Below are 17809 nucleotides of genomic sequence, written 5' to 3' on the forward strand. Positions count from 1 at the left end.
GCAAAAAGAATGATCGATCTATCCTATCCAGTTTTAAATCTACTGCCAATCAAAAATGAATACGCTAATCGTTGCACCGCCACTACGCTGGATTCTTTAGGGTTAATAGATTTAGCATTAGTCTTGCCCTCATGTTTGTCATGTTTCCGCAGTATTTTATTTTCATGTAGCACTTCTTGACCTCAGACCTCATGTGTCATGTCCATCTCATTCGTGCCCTGCCTGCATTCCTAATGTCCTTCCTCTGGTGCTGCCATGTTTGTTGTACTAACTCTTTCCTGCTCTATGACCGTCACCTCTGCCGACCTCACTGGACAAACAACTGATTTTATTTTTCCATTACCAAAGACTTCAGTTAAAATTAGCAATTAATTTGAAAAAAAATCGATACTTGGTGGACGAGATGATATGATATATCACCGGACAAAATATTGCTTTACTATGCTGTATTGATTTTTTCTCCCACTCCTAAATACCAGATTGATCCACATAGGCACAGGGAGAACATGTGGACCCCACACAGAAAGACCCTGTCCAACCAGGAATCAGACCAGGAACCTGTGGGGCTTTGCTATTACGATTTTGAGATGATAATTATTCAGATCAGCCATAGTGCCCCCTATAAATGCCTTTTTGTTACTCTCTGAGGTTTGTCTCCTAATCTGTTGAGTATTTCCACGTTAAATTTACTTTAAAACTCATAAGACATTGGTTCTGATGTATACGGAATCTGTGAGTGTTCAACAGAGGGCGTGGATGTGACAGCTCGGCAAACTTAGATTTGTGACAAGAATTTTCAGACTGCTGGAACTCAGAAGTGATTGTTGATATCTTCACCAAGCTGAAGTTTATTCTCAACATTCCCAGCCCGTTTACATCTCCATGTTAAACTTACTGAATAACTCACAGTGCCACTTACTAGCAACAGGAAGTTACAGCTTCTGTATTATCACCTTCAACTGTGACGTGACAGACAACAAAAAAACAACCCAACAATGAAAGCTAGAATGCTCAACCCATGCTGCAGCCATGGCCTCTTTGTGTTTGCCATAAAAGGAAGTTATATTTTTATGGACTTAAAATCAATGCAGCCATGAAACATGGAAAATTAAAATGGCGGTGAGGAAAAGAGGTGAGTAATATAGATTTTGTTAGTGGGTAAGACTAAATGGCCCAGCGCCACCCCTACAACATTTAAAAAATGCATCCCCTGCAGCATTTTCAACTACGTAGGCAGTATGTATCAGTCCAGAACCCATATCGTCAAACCAACAGAAAGTCTGAAGTGCCAGCTGACTGTAGGCTGGAATATATTCCCAACTAGTATTCCATTTTTATCTTGTCCCCAATTGGAGAAAGAAATATTCCATTTTTTAAATCTTGTCCCCAATTGAAGAAAGAAATATTCCTTTTTTTATCTTGTCCGCAATTGGAAAAAGGAATATTTTGATGTTGTCTTGTCCCCACTTGCTGCCCTTTTTTCTAAATTGTGATTCTGAAAGAAATCTTTTTTTTTAAACCTTGAAAGATTTAAGACATTTTAAAGTACATAATATATGGAGTCAAATATAATCTGCATTATATTCTAAGAGGTTTAACATACTATTATTTAAGATGTGCAGAAAAAAGTGAATTTGTTTGCAGCACCTTTAATACTACCCCTCTTTTTCCCCTCTGCCAGTGTAAAAACTCAGAGACCACCATGAGCTCTGGTCCTCCTGTGTCTAAGAACTTCTCCACCTTCAAGCCACTGTCCTCTAAAGACGCTATGGAAGAGCATCTCTTATTAGACTCCATCGCCTGGCCGACAGCACCCTTTCTGTCGCCTCATTTTTCATTAGAGCAGACGACTGATCCTGCCCACAGCACCTTTACCATTCTCCCACTGAGCGGTGGAGTACAGTGGCATGTAGGAGATCAGCTGGAGGTTGGGATTCAAATGAAAGACTTCCAGGGACATGCCAAGAAGTCTGGGGGAGATTTCTTACTAGCCCGGCTGCACAACAGGAAACTTGAAGCAGGCGTGGCTGGGCGCGTGGTGGATCACCTGAACGGCTCCTACTCTGCTGTCTTCACTTTACTCTGGGAAGGAAGTGCTCAGGTTGAGGTAGGCTCCTCCTCTCTGGCCACAAAAGAAGCTCTTACATTTACAGAGGCAAACAATTAAACAAGTCCACAAAAGATCCCCTTGGTTAAAAGCAACCAGTCTGAGTGGACATGGCACCAGGAGCTCCCTTTATTTAAATGGTCCATGCTCACTAACATCATTCTCTTTGCTAACCCCGTATACTCTAGCTATAGACCCCTGGGTTTCAGACTTTCTTTGCCCAAGGCACACCTAAGGTTAAGCCAAAATCTCAACGCACACCATATTCATATGGATACAAAATAGACTCTTTCAATAATGACAGTCAAGGCCACCCATGAGGGGGGAGAAAAAGGGCAGAGCTTTCTTGGGCCCAGCAAGCTGAGGGATTATGGAGGACAGCAAAGCTATGATCCATTAAGTTAAACTGTGATAACCAGTATATTTAACCCAAATAATAAATACTCTAATCCAAGCAACAAAAATCAGTTTTATTTATATGTGCTTTGGTAAGATATAGCCTTCTTAAAAATGCTATCCCATTAAAACAGAATGGCCTTTTTATTGATAATGTTAACAATGTTGATGGAGACACTGAACTAAATAATTAGGAAAGTTATGTCAACTTCATAGCTAGGTCATAATGTGCAGAAACAATGCCAGAGAATAACAAGAATACCTGAATGCATCCGAGAACCTCCACTTCACACCAGAAGTTGGAAAATCGCCGCCATATCTCGTCTTCTGATACCAGAGTCACTTGATCTGAGCGTATTCTTCTTCGTTGTTTTCTCCGTGTGTTGCCGCCATGTTACAGAGGCAAGTCCACCAAGTAAGGAAATACAAGTAGACGACAAATTTGCAGGTTTTTGGGTAATCAAGCACAGCGATAACATTACATTTATTTTAATGAACAGATTTATGATCCAAATTTACGTATCACTGAGCACTAGGGGTGGCCTGGCATAGTCGGTGACATTTTTTGTTATTTGTTTAGATGCTTCGTTGTTGTCGGTGGAGGATGGTATTTGGCTGTTGTAAGCTGCAGAGTTATGATAGTGGCCAATGTGCTAACAGGCTAATGGTGCTAATGTGAAGCTAACTGTTGTTGTTTGAATTTAACGTGGGCGTATATTGTGTAACTGACTGCGTGTGTAAGGAAAAGTGCGCAGCTTTCATTTTGATACTTTAAACCACTTGCACCAAAAAAAAGAGAGAGATTTATGCGTTTTGCTGCTGTTAATGCAGCAAAATAATGTTAAAGCAAATGTCCGGTAGTTGTTCTAAATGGCCAGAATTCTTGAGGACTGCCGGTCATTTTGACCAGGGAGAAAAAAGTCTAGTGGAAATGCTGTTCGACTATTAGTGGGCTAAAGGCAAAATCTGACGATTCAGATTCGATCCAATAACTTGCAAGCAAGGCCTTTTTCACACGTATATGAAGTACTTCCAGTTCAGTGTTTATTGTGCCGGACCACTTTCGCCAAAACGGACCGTCTGCACAATAAATGATTTACAACTTATTTATATATACTTATATTTCACTGTCAGTTATTCTTAAATGGATCGTTTATCAAATGATTCATTAAAACCCATGTAATCTTGTTGTTTGAGCTTCTTAATTCGAAAAATGTGCACAATCCTTGTCTACTGTATTAAATGACGTAGTGGACTTGCTTCTGGCAACATGGCGGTGACGTCAGTGTCAGGCCAGCCAATCTCCCGTCACATATTATGTCTGTGCAAAGTGATACTTGAATTTGGATAAGAAATCAATTTAGTTAAATTAAAGTTATGTAATCACTGTGCTTGTTACTGTGAAAAGTCACATATTTTTCGTCTACTTATATTTCCTTATGTGATGAACTTGCCTATATCAATATGGCGGCGATGCACGAAGAAAACAACAAAGAAGATGTTCAGTTAAAGTAACTTCCGGTATTAGAAGATGAGATGTGGCGCTGCTTGTCTGACTTCCGGTGTGAAGTGGAGGTCCTCCAATACATCCAGGTCCCTCTCAAAAATAAAATAGAAGATACTGAGACAATTTTAGTTGAGAAGAACTGAATAATTTTAAAAAAGGACAACAAATATGTTGATGTGGAAAATTGGGCAAAAAGTAACCGAGCAAGGGTTAAAGTGGCAAAAATAGACTAAAATTATAATTTTTTTAAATGTGGCAAATTTGGGCCAAAACAGGCCAAACTATAGCAAAAGTGGGCAAAAATTGGCAAGGGTGGCAAAAATGTGTTAAAAGTGGTAAAAAGCGATTAAAAGTGATGAAAAAAGTCAAAAAATGAAAAAGTATAGCAAAAGTGTCCGAAAGTTAAAAAAAAAGGTGGCAAAAATGGGTTAAAAGTAACAGAAATATGGCAAAAGAGGTTAAAAACATGGTAAAAATACCACTGCTATAGATATGTGTACTTTTGGTAATATTAGTCATTCTTTTTACAGCTGTTATTAGCTCTGTATTTTCTGTTCTCCTCAGTTTAAACTGATAATCTGCTGGAGCTAAATGTCAGTAATGCTTTAACATCCACTGTTTGGGGAGGTTGGGGACTATCTTGGCCTCTTTGGATGGATCTTAAACATCTACATTTAGCCCATGATAGCTTAGAGACGTAGGCTGTCTGGAGGTTTCTGGATGACTGAACATCACTGCACTGACTAACTTGGTTGGTTCTTTGCTCTATCAGGTGACGCTGGTTCATCCTAGTGAGGCTGTCTCAGTTCTGCAGCAACTGGCCAGAGAACAGCCCTTCAGGATTTTCTTTAAGAGCACCTTCCGCTCAGGCACAGTCTCTGAAAACAGCTCCTGTAATGCTTATCTACGTCAGACCAACCAGCCACTGTGCAACTTCACAGACCCACGAACGGGTGAGCCGTGGTTCTGCTACAAGCCAAAAAAGCTGAGCTGTGATGCTAGGATCAACCATATGAGAGGAGAACCCCGGATAAAACTTGGGGCCAAGGAGAAGAAGCTGCTCCAACGGTGAGGGAACAGTTTTAGTTTCATTCAGAATGAACATGATGAACAGCTGAAACTCAGAAACCTTTAGAAGTCTATCACTGCTGGTTCTGTGGATTAAGGCTGAGTATGTTAACAGTATAGATCACATGGGGGCAGGGCCCTTGAGGGCAGCTTTTCTTTAGCTCAGTGACAGGGCCAGTTTTTATGGAGTTCCTGATTGACAGAACTAAAGAGGAAAAAAATGATTTTCCTACTTGGAATAGAATTGGTCTTCTTCCTGATGCTGTGTGAGGAGTAGTCTCTCAGTATTAACAGAGAATCAGCTTGTGTAGTCCATGGTGTCAGAGTGAAAATATACAGATGAGAGGAAGGCCTTGGTATGTTCTAAACGTTGAGGTTCTCAGGAATGAAAGCTTTGAACTAAACTCTAAAAATCATGTCTCTGGTGGTTTTATGGTTTTATTGAACCAAGTCTGGGTTTAGTCATCCTGGACACCATTGTACATGGCTCCTGCTAATGAAGCCATCGGATAAATGTGGCTACAGCAGCAGATTATACATGATCTGGACAGAGTTCAGACAGTAGCTATATCAAACAGAGTTACACAAGTGTAGCTCACTCAGCCAGTCCCACCCACATCCTCTACATTCAGATGTACCAAATTATCAGAAAGTTTAGAGGTAAAGTTTAGTAGAGTTAGTCACACTGTAGGAGGTAAAGTTTAGTAGAGTTAGTCACACTGTAGGAGGTAAAGTTTAGTAGAGTTAGTCACATTGTAGGAGGTAAAGTTTAGTAACGTTAGTCACACTGTAGGAGGTAAAGTTTAGTAACGTTAGTCACACTGTAGGAGGTAAAGTTTAGTAGAGTTAGTCACACTGTAGGAGGTAAAGTTTAGTCGAGTTAGTCACACTGTAGGAGGTAAAGTTTAGTAACGTTAGTCACACTGTAGGATGTAAAGTTTAGTAGAGTTAGTCACACTGTAGGAGGTAAAGTTTAGTAGAGTTAGTCACACTGTAGGAGGTAAAGTTTAGTAGAGTTAGTCACACTGTAGGAGGTAAAGTTTAGTAACGTTAGTCACACTGTAGGATGTAAAGTTTAGTAGAGTTAGTCACACTGTAGGAGGTAAAGTTTAGTAGAGTTAGTCACACTGTAGGAGGTAAAGTTTAGTAGAGTTAGTCACACTGTAGGAGGTAAAGTTTAGTAACGTTAGTCACACTGTAGGAGGTAAAGTTTAGTAGAGTTAGTCACACTGTAGGAGGTAAAATTTAGTAATGTTAGTCACACTGTAGGAGGTAAAGTTTAGTAGAGTTAGTCACACTGTAGGAGATAAAGTTTAGTAATGTTAGTCACACTGTAGGAGGTAAAGTTTAGTAATGTTAGTCACACTGTAGGAGGTAAAGTTTAGTAGAGTTAGTCACACTGTAGGAGGTAAAGTTTAGTAGAGTTAGTCACACTGTAGGAGGTAAAGTTTAGTAGAGTTAGTCACACTGTAGGAGATAAAGTTTAGTAATTTGTCACACTGTAGGAGGTAAAATTTAGAAGACTTTGTGACACTGGGTCAGTCTGCTGAATCCTTTGTTTTAGGTCCTATTATCAAGGGTGGTTATGATAAGATTGTATTGTTTCTGTTTTTCTGAAGGAAACTCAATATGAAAGTCTCCATCCAGGCTTCAGGACCTTCCAGTGTCACTGTGTTTCCACCAAAGAAAGGTCAGTACAGTTTTACAACTTCATTCATAGAAATTAAATCCTTAACACAGTAAACGGTTTGGGTCTGATTCACTAAAGGTTTGCACAGATTTTTCAGCCTCAAAAATTTAGAATTAAAAATTCATAATGATATAAATCATCTTGTTTGGAAACAGAATTTGAGCTGAAGAGGATCAGTGCTGAGTTTGAATTCTCATTTATTTAACAGTAAGTGGTTAAACATACATTACAACATTTACAGTATATGGGACACCTTTAAATAATTCAGCTCATAGAGAACGTTTACAGACAGACTCTCTCTTATCTCTGTAGGATGTTTATCTGGATGTTATATTATTAATTGTCCATTACCACACCTGTTTGACTAAACTATTTTTGCTTCTGTAGGACAGTATTCCACCACAGCAAACATGCTGCATGTTCGGTTTTGAGATGTTTTGATTTCTAGCACAAAATTAGTCCAAGATATTTAATGCTGCTGTCAGGCAGAGCAGGGTCAGCACAGACAGATGTTTCTGTAGTGTTTTTGTTGCTTTCTTGGATCATTCTTTTGAAAGAGAGAGAGCGAGTAAACATAGATGATGGAGGGATTGTCATTACAGCATATGATCCTAAAATCATCTGATATAGCTGTAAGAGAGAGTAAAGACCACTGTGGAGTCTAACAGACCGGTGCTGTCTCATAGACAGCTGTGATGAGTGTAATGGTCAGTGTAAACGGCTTAGACATTTAGGGGTACTTAAGGTTAACTGCTCATGCAGACCCTATGATGTTGTGTCCTTAGTTTGCCAGCAGATGGAGCGCTCACCATCTGTAAATGTATAGATAAACTTTGCTAAAGCTGTTTGGCCACTCACAGGGTTCATTTCTCTATATATTACTGTATGTTATTGATTTTATGGTTGGAAGAAAACAAGATAATATTCCTAAACAATTTCAGTGAAATATTTGTGTTGAGAATGATTAGTGATGTGCTATTTTCACTGCCTTCTTTCTATGTTGTTATAACTTTCAGTGTATTTGGCTATCAGCTTTACTCTTAAACCTTGTTTCTGTATCTGTTGTTACAGACTGTAACCTTAAACAATACTGGATCTGAAGTAAAGAGATACTGCTGGACCTCAGACAGTTAAATTATAATACATTTCCTCATCCTTGTATTCTGACTGATACACCATCCTGGTTAAAGTCAAAATCTTCTAAAGAACTGGCAACCCCCTATCACCTCTAAACCCTCAGTAATATCCTCTCACTCAGATAAATCTCTCTTTACTGCTCACTTCATTTCAGGCCCCGTCCACACAGAGACGAATTCAGGAGTATAGTGAGCAAAAGTTTTTTGTCATATCAGCGTTTTATCCACACAGAAACGGCTTTTTTTTTTTTGAACGAATGCCAAAGTGCACAAATCCATAAACGACTACCGTTTCATCTCCGTGTGGATGGCCAGTCGCATCTTCCTTGAAACAATTACGTCACACATAGCGTAGCTCTCTGAAGACGCCTGCGCAGGTCCGGCCAAACCAACAAATGTGGATTACAGGGTTGTGTTCACGCTGCAGAAGCTACCAAGCTTGTTATGGCTTTTACAGCAAAATCTGATACTCCTTTAGCCCCACTGCGAAACGCATACACCAGATGTTCTGAACTCTACCATGGAGAACAACCAGAAGGGCAAGTAGAAGAAAGTTTGTGTCAGTTTTCTGTGATCTTCTTCTCTCCTTTGGTGCATTTCCATGGCAGCAATACAGCGCCACATACAGGCTTGGCATATGCACTACAGCGTTTTTAGTCATTTCAGTGGTTCTGTGCTTACGCAGACATTTCCTGAAATGATCCTGTCTTTACTGAAAACTTTTTCAAAACGAAACAGTTTTTCGTCTCCGTGTGGACGGGACCTTAATCACCAGTGTTGGGTAAGTTACTGAAAAATAGTAACTAGTTACTGCTAGCAAAAAGTACCTGAGTTAGTAACAGAGTTACTGCTTTGTAAAAGTAGCTACTTTAAAAAATAACTCAAATGTTACTTTTTCGCTTCAAACCTCTTTATTGTACACATCACATTCATTTGTGTTGTTGAGAGGAAATAACTCTATTTTCATATAACATTGTAGCCATTATCATTTTTTTGAAAAGTGGTGAAACATTTGAACTCAGTAGAAATGTTTCTCAACTTTTGACACTGTTCAATCATTTACACACTGTCTAAAATAGCTGTACTTTATTGACAGAGTACAGATTAAATCCCAGCTGCTCTCTAAATTTCTTTCTGCATCACGGTCCTCTCTCGTCTTGTGCTTTTTTTTGTCATTCTTCCTCTGAAGGCAGCGGACTCTACAGCTTATATCAGCATGTCTTTAACAACGTACCTTGCTATTAGTCCGTTATTGCTGCCTTGGTGACACACTGGTCAGCTGGTGGTGATTTAAAATCCAGCCGTGGTTGTTTACATGAAGTGGCTCCTCCTTGGTCTGCTGGGCTAACTTGAACTGTACCTGCGTTAGCGGTGTTTGTAGCATCCGGCTCTCTGGAAACTAGCATAGCTGTCCCATGTGTTTAACTTGGTACTTTGTGAGGTTGGAATAACTGGCAGTGGGAAAGTTTACTTCCCTGTTCTTTTTCGTCCTTTATCCCAAGGAGGGAAAAGTGATGCTGGTGTTTCCAAGACAGAGAGCTCACGCTTGAGTGCTCAGCCAGGCTTCAGTGCCTGTGTGTGTTTGTTTGTGTCCCCAGTGGCTCTTTTGTCTCACAGGATGCTGATGTGCTTACGTCCTGTCACGTCATCCACCGAACCGGATGTTTACTAACCTTCATCAACCAGTTGTTGGCTGTAAAAGTAACGAGTAACAACTGATTTAAATTCTCAGTAATTGTAACAGCATTAATGATTTTTAAAAGAAACGTGTTACACTACTAGTTACCAGAAAAAGTAACAGAGTTACTGTAATGCGTTACTCTCAACACTGTTAATCATAGACCACATCTGAGGAAACCTGTGCTGTGAAGTTTGTAGTCTGTTTCAGTCAGAGCTGATGTTAATTCTCACGGTAAATCATTTTCAAATCACTTAATTGATTTAAAAAAAGATGTAGCAGCAGGAAGTTTATCAGCGTCCAGAATGACTTCTCTCAGCTCTGACTGATTTCTAAAACTATTAGTTGGTCTGATAATAATGTGGATTATGTTGTTTAGTAACAACAGCAGAGGTACAGATGAGTGTGTGCTGGGTTTTTCCTTTTTTCCAGAGTCTGAATCACACATGTCTAGTAATCATCTAATGTGCTGACTGGTGTGCGTTTTGTTGCATGTCTCTGCAGGAACAAGGTCTCAGTCTTAAAACTGAAAATGTTCTCCTTTTTCTGTGTCACTCAGTCATTGTAGTGTTGGTGATCTCAGCTTGTGGCAAAACAAAGCCTGAGTGCACTCTGCTGGTAAAATTTGAGAATGATTTTGCATCTGCATATAATCAGCCGCTAAAGTCTGCGCTTGAGCAAAAACATCTTAGTGGATCTGCCCCTTTAAATTTAAACAGAATCTCTCTTTTAATACCAGAGTGTGTCAGAATGATGGACCTGGACACAGTTAGAAAGTGGCATCAGTTGGGTTTCTGTGTGCTTTACAAAGATGACGTGATACCAATAAAAGACTGATAAAGCCACTTTATACCTGCTCTAATCCATAAACCAAGATAAAAAACTGCAAACAACTTCATGATTTAAGCTCAAAAGTCCCAACACTGGAACTCAGTACCCCTAAAATACCCTCCAGAGTTTTTTAAAAACCCTATATCACTGTCATTAGGAATATTTAATCTAACTATAGAGCAAAAATGAACTGCTCTGAAGATCAACATTACTAAACTATGTTTTTTTTATTTTTACCTCTGCCAAGGAGGTTATGTGATTGCACGGTTTGTTTGTTAGTTAGTTTGTTGGCAACATAACTCAAAAAGTCATGGGCAGATTTTCAGGAAATTTTCAGGAAATGTCAGAAATGGCATAAGGAAGAAGTGATTTTGGGAGGTATCCGGATCACCGTCTGGATCCAAGAATGTTTTTAAAGGATTCTTTACTGTTGGGAGATAGGGCTAATGGTGGACGTCTGAGCTCTCCAAGTGCTTTTCTAGTTCACTCTTAAATCCCGCACGTCCCATCTATCCAGATTAATGATTCAGAAAAGAGTCATGCAATAATAAAGTCATGATACAGAATAAAAATGGTGCCGTACATGTAACTAACTAAAAAAAGTCATTGCATCAGCTGTAGGAGAGGATAGAAACTACTATCACATGTCTGAAAACTGGCTAACAGGGGAGAGAAAATTAGATTTACACTGAGGCAAACTGGTCTTGCTCCTACTGTAAACTGGGTGTATTTTTCAGGTTTTTAAAAGTTATTCCTCCTGTTGAATTTATAGGTTTATATTCTTCTAAATTCCCTGACAGTGAATGTACTGCTGCAGATAGACTCTGTCTTTTATCTATTTCCCTCCTCTGTTAATCAACTATGTACCAAAACAACAGGTTGAAATGCTTGTGCGAACATCCAGACACTAAAAATCCATTCTGATTTCAAATGTGAATCTGAGTCCTCTTCTCTCATTTTTCCTAGACCAACCCAAGGTCAGAAAGTCTAGCAGGAAGTCTGGAGTCTCTGGGTATTACTATCAGGGTGTGTGGCAATCACTATGTGGCGCTAAGGTCCACCAGTTCAATGACTCATCCGCCATCAGGGAATGTCTGAAAGGGAAGATGGTCTACATGTATGGGGACTCCACCATCAGGCAGTGGTTTGAGTACCTCAGTGCTTTACTGCCAGGTAACTGGTCTACTGGTATTTTAGTCAGCCATTTGGTTTGGTGAAACACAACTTTATTTCCCTGTCCTACTTCCAGATGCTAAAGAGCTGTTCTTGACCAGTCCAAACAGAACGGGACCTTTCATGATGTGGGACATCACTAAAAACATCCAGGTGACCTACCACTGCCATGGTCCTCCTCTTAGTTTTAACCCAATCCCTACCAGTCAGCTGCGGTACATCGCCAATGAACTGGATGGGTTACTTGGTGGAAACAACACAGTTGTAGTCGTTGGTATCTGGGCTCACTTCAGCCCATTCCCTATTGAGCTCTACATCAGACGACTGCAGAATATCCGCAAGGCGGTGGTCCGTCTACTGAGCAGGGCTCCCGGGACGCTGGTGGTCATCAGGACCGCAAACCTCAGGGACCTGACAACTAACCTGGCATTAGTTCACAGTGACTGGTACACATTTCAGCGGTACAGAGTGCTCAGAGCCATATTCGAAGGACTAAAGGTTCAAATCGTGGATGCCTGGGAGATGAACCTGGCCCATCACCTGCCACACAACCTTCACCCACAACCTCCCATCCTTAAGAACATGGTAAACACACTCCTGTCCTACATATGTCCACTATAGGTGCCCACAACCTTCACCCAGGACCTCCCATCATTCAGAACATGATCAAAAAACCACTGTCCTACAAATGTCAACTAAAGGTGTCCACAACCTTCACCCAGGACCTCCCTTCATTCAGACCATGGTCAAAATGCCCCTTCCTACATATGTCCACCGAAGGTGTCTGCAACCTTCACCTAGGACGTCCCATCATTAAGAACAAGGCAAAAATGCTCCTGTCCTACATATGTCCACTATAGGCGTCACCAACCTTCAACAGGAACCTCCCATCATTTAGAAAAGGGTCAAAATGCCCCTGTCCTGCATATGTCCGCCACAGTTGTCCACAACCTTCATACAGGACCTCCCATCATTCAGACCATGGTCAAAACACACCTTTCCTACATATGTCCACTATAGGCATCAACAACCTTCACCCAGGAAGGGCCATCATTAAGAACAAGGTCAAAACACAACTTTCCTACATATGTCCACTATAGGCGTCCACAACCTTCACCCAGGACCTCCCATCATTCAGACCATGTTCAAAACACACCTTTCCTACATATGACCACCGAAGGTATCCACAACCTTCACCTAGGACGTCCCATCATTGAGAACTAGGTCAAAACATCCCTGTCCTAAAAAATGTCCACTATAGGCGTCAACAACCTTCACCCAGGACCTCCCATCATTAAGAACAAGGTCAAAGTGCCCCTGTCCTACAAATGTCCACTAAAGGTGTCAACAACCTTCAACTGGGACCCCCATCATTAAGAACAAGGTCAAAACGCCCCTTGTCCTGCATATGTCCGTTATAGTTGTCCACAGCCTTCATACAGGACCTCCCATCATTCAGACCATGGTCAAAACACACCTTTCCTACATATGTCCACTATAGGCGTCAACAACCTTCAACAGTGACCTCCCATCATTAAGAACAAGGTCAAAACGCCCCTGTCCTGCATATGTCTGCTATAGGCGTCCACAGCCTTCACCCAGGACCTCCCATCATTCAGACCATGGTCAAAACACACCTTTCCTACATATGTCCACTATAGGCGTCAACAACCTTCAACAGGGACCTCCCATCATTAAGAACAAGGTCAAAACGCCCCTGTCCTACATATGTCCACTATAGGCATCAACAACCTTCACCCAGGAAGTGCCATCATAAGGAAAAACAAGGTCAAAACACACCTTTCCTACATATGTCCACTATAGGCGTCAACAACCTTCACCCAGGACCTCCCATCATTAAGACCGTGGTCAAAACACACTCCTTTCCTACATATGTCCACCGAAGGTGTCCGCAACCTTCACCTAGGACCTCCCATCATTAAGAACAAGGCAAAAATGCTCCTGTCCTGCATATGTCCACTAAAGGCGTCCACAACCTTCATCCAGGACCTCCCATCATTAAGAACAAGGTCAAAACACACCTTTCCTACATATGTCCACGAGAGGCGTCACCAACCTTCAACAGGAACCTCACATCATTAAGAACATGGTCAAAATGCCCCTGTCCTGCATATGTCCGCTACAGTTGTCACTAACCTTCATACAGGACCTCCCATCATTCAGACCATGGTCAAAACACCCCTGTCCTAAAAAATGTCCACTATAGGCGTCAACAACCTTCACCCAGGAAGTGCCATCATTAAGAACAAGGTCAAAACACACCTTTCCTACATATGTCCACTAAAGGCGTCCACAACCTTCACCCAGGACCTCCCATCATTCAGACCATGTTCAAAACACACCTTTCCTACATATGACCACCGAAGGTATCCACAACCTTCACCTAGGACGTCCCATCATTGAGAACTAGGTCAAAACATCCCTGTCCTAAAAAATGTCCACTATAGGCGTCAACAACCTTGACCCAGGACCTCCCATCATTGAGAACTAGGTCAAAACATCCCTGTCCTAAAAAATGTCCACTATAGTTGTCCACAACCTTCACCCAGGACCTCCCATCATTAAGAACTAGGTCAAAACACCCCTGTCCTAAAAAATGTCCACTAAAGGTGTCCACAACCTTCACCCAGGACCTCCCTTCATACAGAACATGGTCAAAACACAACTTTCCTACATATGTCCACTAAAGGTGTCAACAACCTTCAACTGGGACCCCCATCATTAAGAACAAGGTCAAAACGCCCCTTGTCCTACATATGTCAGTTATAGTTGTCCGAAGCCTTCATACAGGACCTCCCATCATTCAGACCGTGGTCAAAACACACCTTTCCTACATATGTCCACTATAGGTGTCAACAACCTTCAACAGGGACCTCCCATCATTAAGAACAAGGTCAAAACGCCCCTGTCCTACATATGTCCACTATAGGCATCAACAACCTTCACCCAGGAAGTGCCATCATAAGGAAAAACAAGGTCAAAACACACCTTTCCTACATATGTCCACTAAAGGCGTCCACAACCTTCACCCAGGACCTCCCATCATTCAGACCGTGGTCAAAACACACCTTTCCTACATATGTCCACCGAAGGTGTCTGCAACCTTCACCTAGGAGGTCCCATCATTAAGAACAAGGCAAAAATGCTCCTGTCCTACATATGTCCACTAAAGGCGTCCACAGCCTTCACCCAGGACCTCCCATCATTCAGACCATGGTCAAAACACACCTTTCCCTGCATATGTCCACTATAGGCATCAACAACCTTCACCCATCATTAAGAACAAGGTCAAAACGCCCCTGTCCTGCATATGTCCACTATCGGTGTCCACAATCTCCACCCAGGACGTCCTATCATCCAGAACATCGTCAAAATGCTTCTGTCCTACATATGTGAAAAAGTGATACCTGATTTTCTGAATATATATCACACTGAAATGTTTTGGATCGTCATTAGTTTATTTCACAAAGACAAAGTCAAAAGTTTACAAGAACTGGTGATGAGTCTTTTGCATCACTGAGGAGGAATTTTGGCCAAGTCCTCTTTACAGAATTGTTTTAACTCAGCCTTATTGGAGGATTTTCCAGCATGAACTGCCCATTTTAGGTCACACCACAGCATCTCAATTGGATTTAAGTCTGGACTTTGACTTGGCTTCTACAAAACTTTCATTTTGTTTATTTTGAGCCATTCAGAGGTGGACTTGATGTGTTTCCAGTCGTTGTCCTGCTTTGTCAGGGAATCAGTGATGGGCAGAGCAAGAGGGCGAGTTAGGGCGCACTCACACTAGGCCATCTGTACTGTGGCTGCAGAGGACGTCGTGGCAGTGATAGAGTTGTTAGGGTTAGGGTAGGAAGAGGATATCACCATCAGGACACAGACCCCCTGGGAGAGGAAGACCTCAGCTGTGTTCAGGAGATATAAGCACATCTGGCTTGTTTGAAAAGGTGTCTCTAAATAAACATGGTTTCATTTCCATATCATGATGTATGTATAGTATGTCTATTTAAAAATTTATTTTTCTCTCATCTACTGTTATGCAGACCAGAATTCAAGCTCTGAGTCCTGAAAAATGGCTGAAAAATGTTTGAGAATAAATCTGTAGCTCTTCTATGATCTGAAGAATGAAAATCCTGAAAATGAAAAGTCCTCTTACTACACCTTAAAAGTTCTCCGCTGAGACTTCTTCCACTTTGTGTGTTCATGAGTTTTGAAAAGCAGCTGCAAATTTGTGTTTGACATCATTCCAGTAAATCTGCTGGACTGATGACAGTAATTTCTTACTGTCAGCATTTATTTTACATTTGGGCACTTTTTAGTTTGAAAATAAAAAGATGATAAATATTAGCAGACATTTTTATAAGTAATTACTTGCTTTTTCTCTTGAGTAGATGTGTCCACCTTACTCACCTCTGACCATCAGAACAGTGAAACCCCATCAGATGTGTCTGAGCTCTCAGCGGAGTCTTGACTTCTCCCAGTGATCTGTGGTTTAATTCTCTAACTGTATTTAGTCTCTTTTTGTATCATCCTGTTGTGAGTCCTCGGGATGATTGTGAGCCTTTATTCCCCCCATGTGGGGCTGAAATTCTCTGCTTTAGTGTGAAGGATCAGGAATGATCTTTAAATGATTTAAACTGACCTGACCGTGTTCTTTGTGTCCATGTTTGATGATGAGATCTGCTGTTCTGTGTTCAGCTGCTGAGATCAACAGATGAGTAACTTCTAGAAGTCTGAAGTTCGACTCTACATTGTGGTATTATTCAGTAATGTTACATTAAGGTCAGTATCTCCATCTGTTGTCCTTGTTGGGCTTGAGTTTATCGTGTTATTCTCTCAGCAGATTTTTGGAGCGTTCAGTACCTCTGAGCTCAGTCTAGAGACTTTTTGGACATTTTCTGTTGTTTTGGGTTGTTGACATGAATAAACATTTGCATAAAGGAAGCATTTTTGTCCACTTGGGTTATTTACATTTTAAGAAATAGTCCTGTATGGTACATTTAGAACAGGTTTTAAAAAGTGCGATTAATTTGCAATTAATCTCGAAATTTGTGAGATTAATCGCAATTAAAATTTTTAATCTCTCGACAGCCCTAGGTAACAGGGTTGAAACTAGAGTAACGGGGTTGCAGGGCTACTTTAGACTGCAGCTCATGATGTTTTCATATGTGACAAAACCATACAACCACAGGATTACAGGGATGTTGTTTAAATTGTATATTTTTAAATTAAGGACATATTTACATTTACACACATGATTTAGGTACACTTTTAAGTCGACAATTCAACTGCTCATTGTGTTAAGTATCTAACCAGCCAATCACATCGTAGCAACCAATAAATTTAGGCTAGTAGAATATTCTCATTCATTCAGTGCGGTTCAAAGCAGCTTTACAGTATCATACAGTAGTAGAAGTCATTTAAATTCAGTAAACAATAAGGCTGTAATCATACAGTGTTACTGAAGGAATCTACTGTATGCTACTGTAATCATTTTTTACCCACAAAGCACTGCAATTTACAATTAAACTTTGTAAAATAACAGAACAATAAGTTATTTTACATTTTATAGTATAAATGACATTAATTTATCACATATACTACCACTGCATTCAACCAATCAAACTAGATAAGCAGACTCATCATCCAGGTAACTGAGGAGGTAGATGTTTGTCAGAAAATCACATCAGATCCTCTGGTTGTTGTAGTATTTATAATAATATGATTATAAACAGTGGACATGACTTCTTTTAACCTTCTAAAAGCTTGTTCACTACAGTAGCCAATAAAACACACAACTGAAACTGTGTGAAACACTGCAGTCAGCTTCAGAAATATAAACACCAGTGTCCTATCCATAGATCGGTGATGTGACTGTAATAAGGTTGATTTCTGAGGAGCCAAGAGACAAAATTATGGATCTTCAACGTGTTTTATGGTTTCAGAATGATGATGATTGTTTTACAGTGATGTTGTTTCTGAGTGAGTATTTTTTTTCTCTGGTGGAGCTACACATATTTTGTTATTTCAAATCAAATCATACAAATAAAAGGCTAATAGGGACATAATATAATATAATATAATATAATATAATATATGGCTCTGTCCATGTTAAAAACAGTCAGACTTCTTTTAAAGAGGGGGACTACAAAGCTGATGTTGTGTCTCAGGTTAGACCGGTTCTAAAATCACTCTGAAGGTT

The 17809-nt window shown here is 40.5% G+C and overlaps 1 protein-coding gene across 1 annotated transcript; it reads left to right on the plus strand.

Moving 5' to 3' along the window:
- Positions 1 to 1702: 1702 nt before the first annotated feature.
- LOC121521262 (NXPE family member 3-like) lies at positions 1703 to 12207 on the plus strand. Its single transcript, XM_041805100.1, has 5 exons — positions 1703 to 2107; positions 4783 to 5078; positions 6698 to 6768; positions 11380 to 11586; positions 11663 to 12207. Exons 1-5 carry the CDS (start codon positions 1703 to 1705, stop codon positions 12205 to 12207), a joined length of 1524 nt encoding a protein of 507 aa, XP_041661034.1.
- Positions 12208 to 17809: the final 5602 nt, after the last annotated feature.

This window comes from Cheilinus undulatus, linkage group 14 (genome assembly GCF_018320785.1).
Source record: "Cheilinus undulatus linkage group 14, ASM1832078v1, whole genome shotgun sequence".
NCBI classification, from domain to species: Eukaryota; Metazoa; Chordata; class Actinopteri; order Labriformes; family Labridae; genus Cheilinus; species Cheilinus undulatus.

Bases quoted from the DNA above. Each gene is read 5' to 3' on its own strand.
- LOC121521262 (XM_041805100.1), top strand. From the start codon at position 1,703: ATGAGCTCTGGTCCTCCTGTGTCTAAGAACTTCTCCACCTTCAAGCCA. The intron at 5,079-6,697 runs GTGAGGGAACAG...GTTTTTCTGAAG, and splicing joins GAGAAGAAGCTGCTCCAACG to GAAACTCAATATGAAAGTCT. The intron at 11,587-11,662 runs GTAACTGGTCTA...TCCTACTTCCAG, and splicing joins CCTCAGTGCTTTACTGCCAG to ATGCTAAAGAGCTGTTCTTG.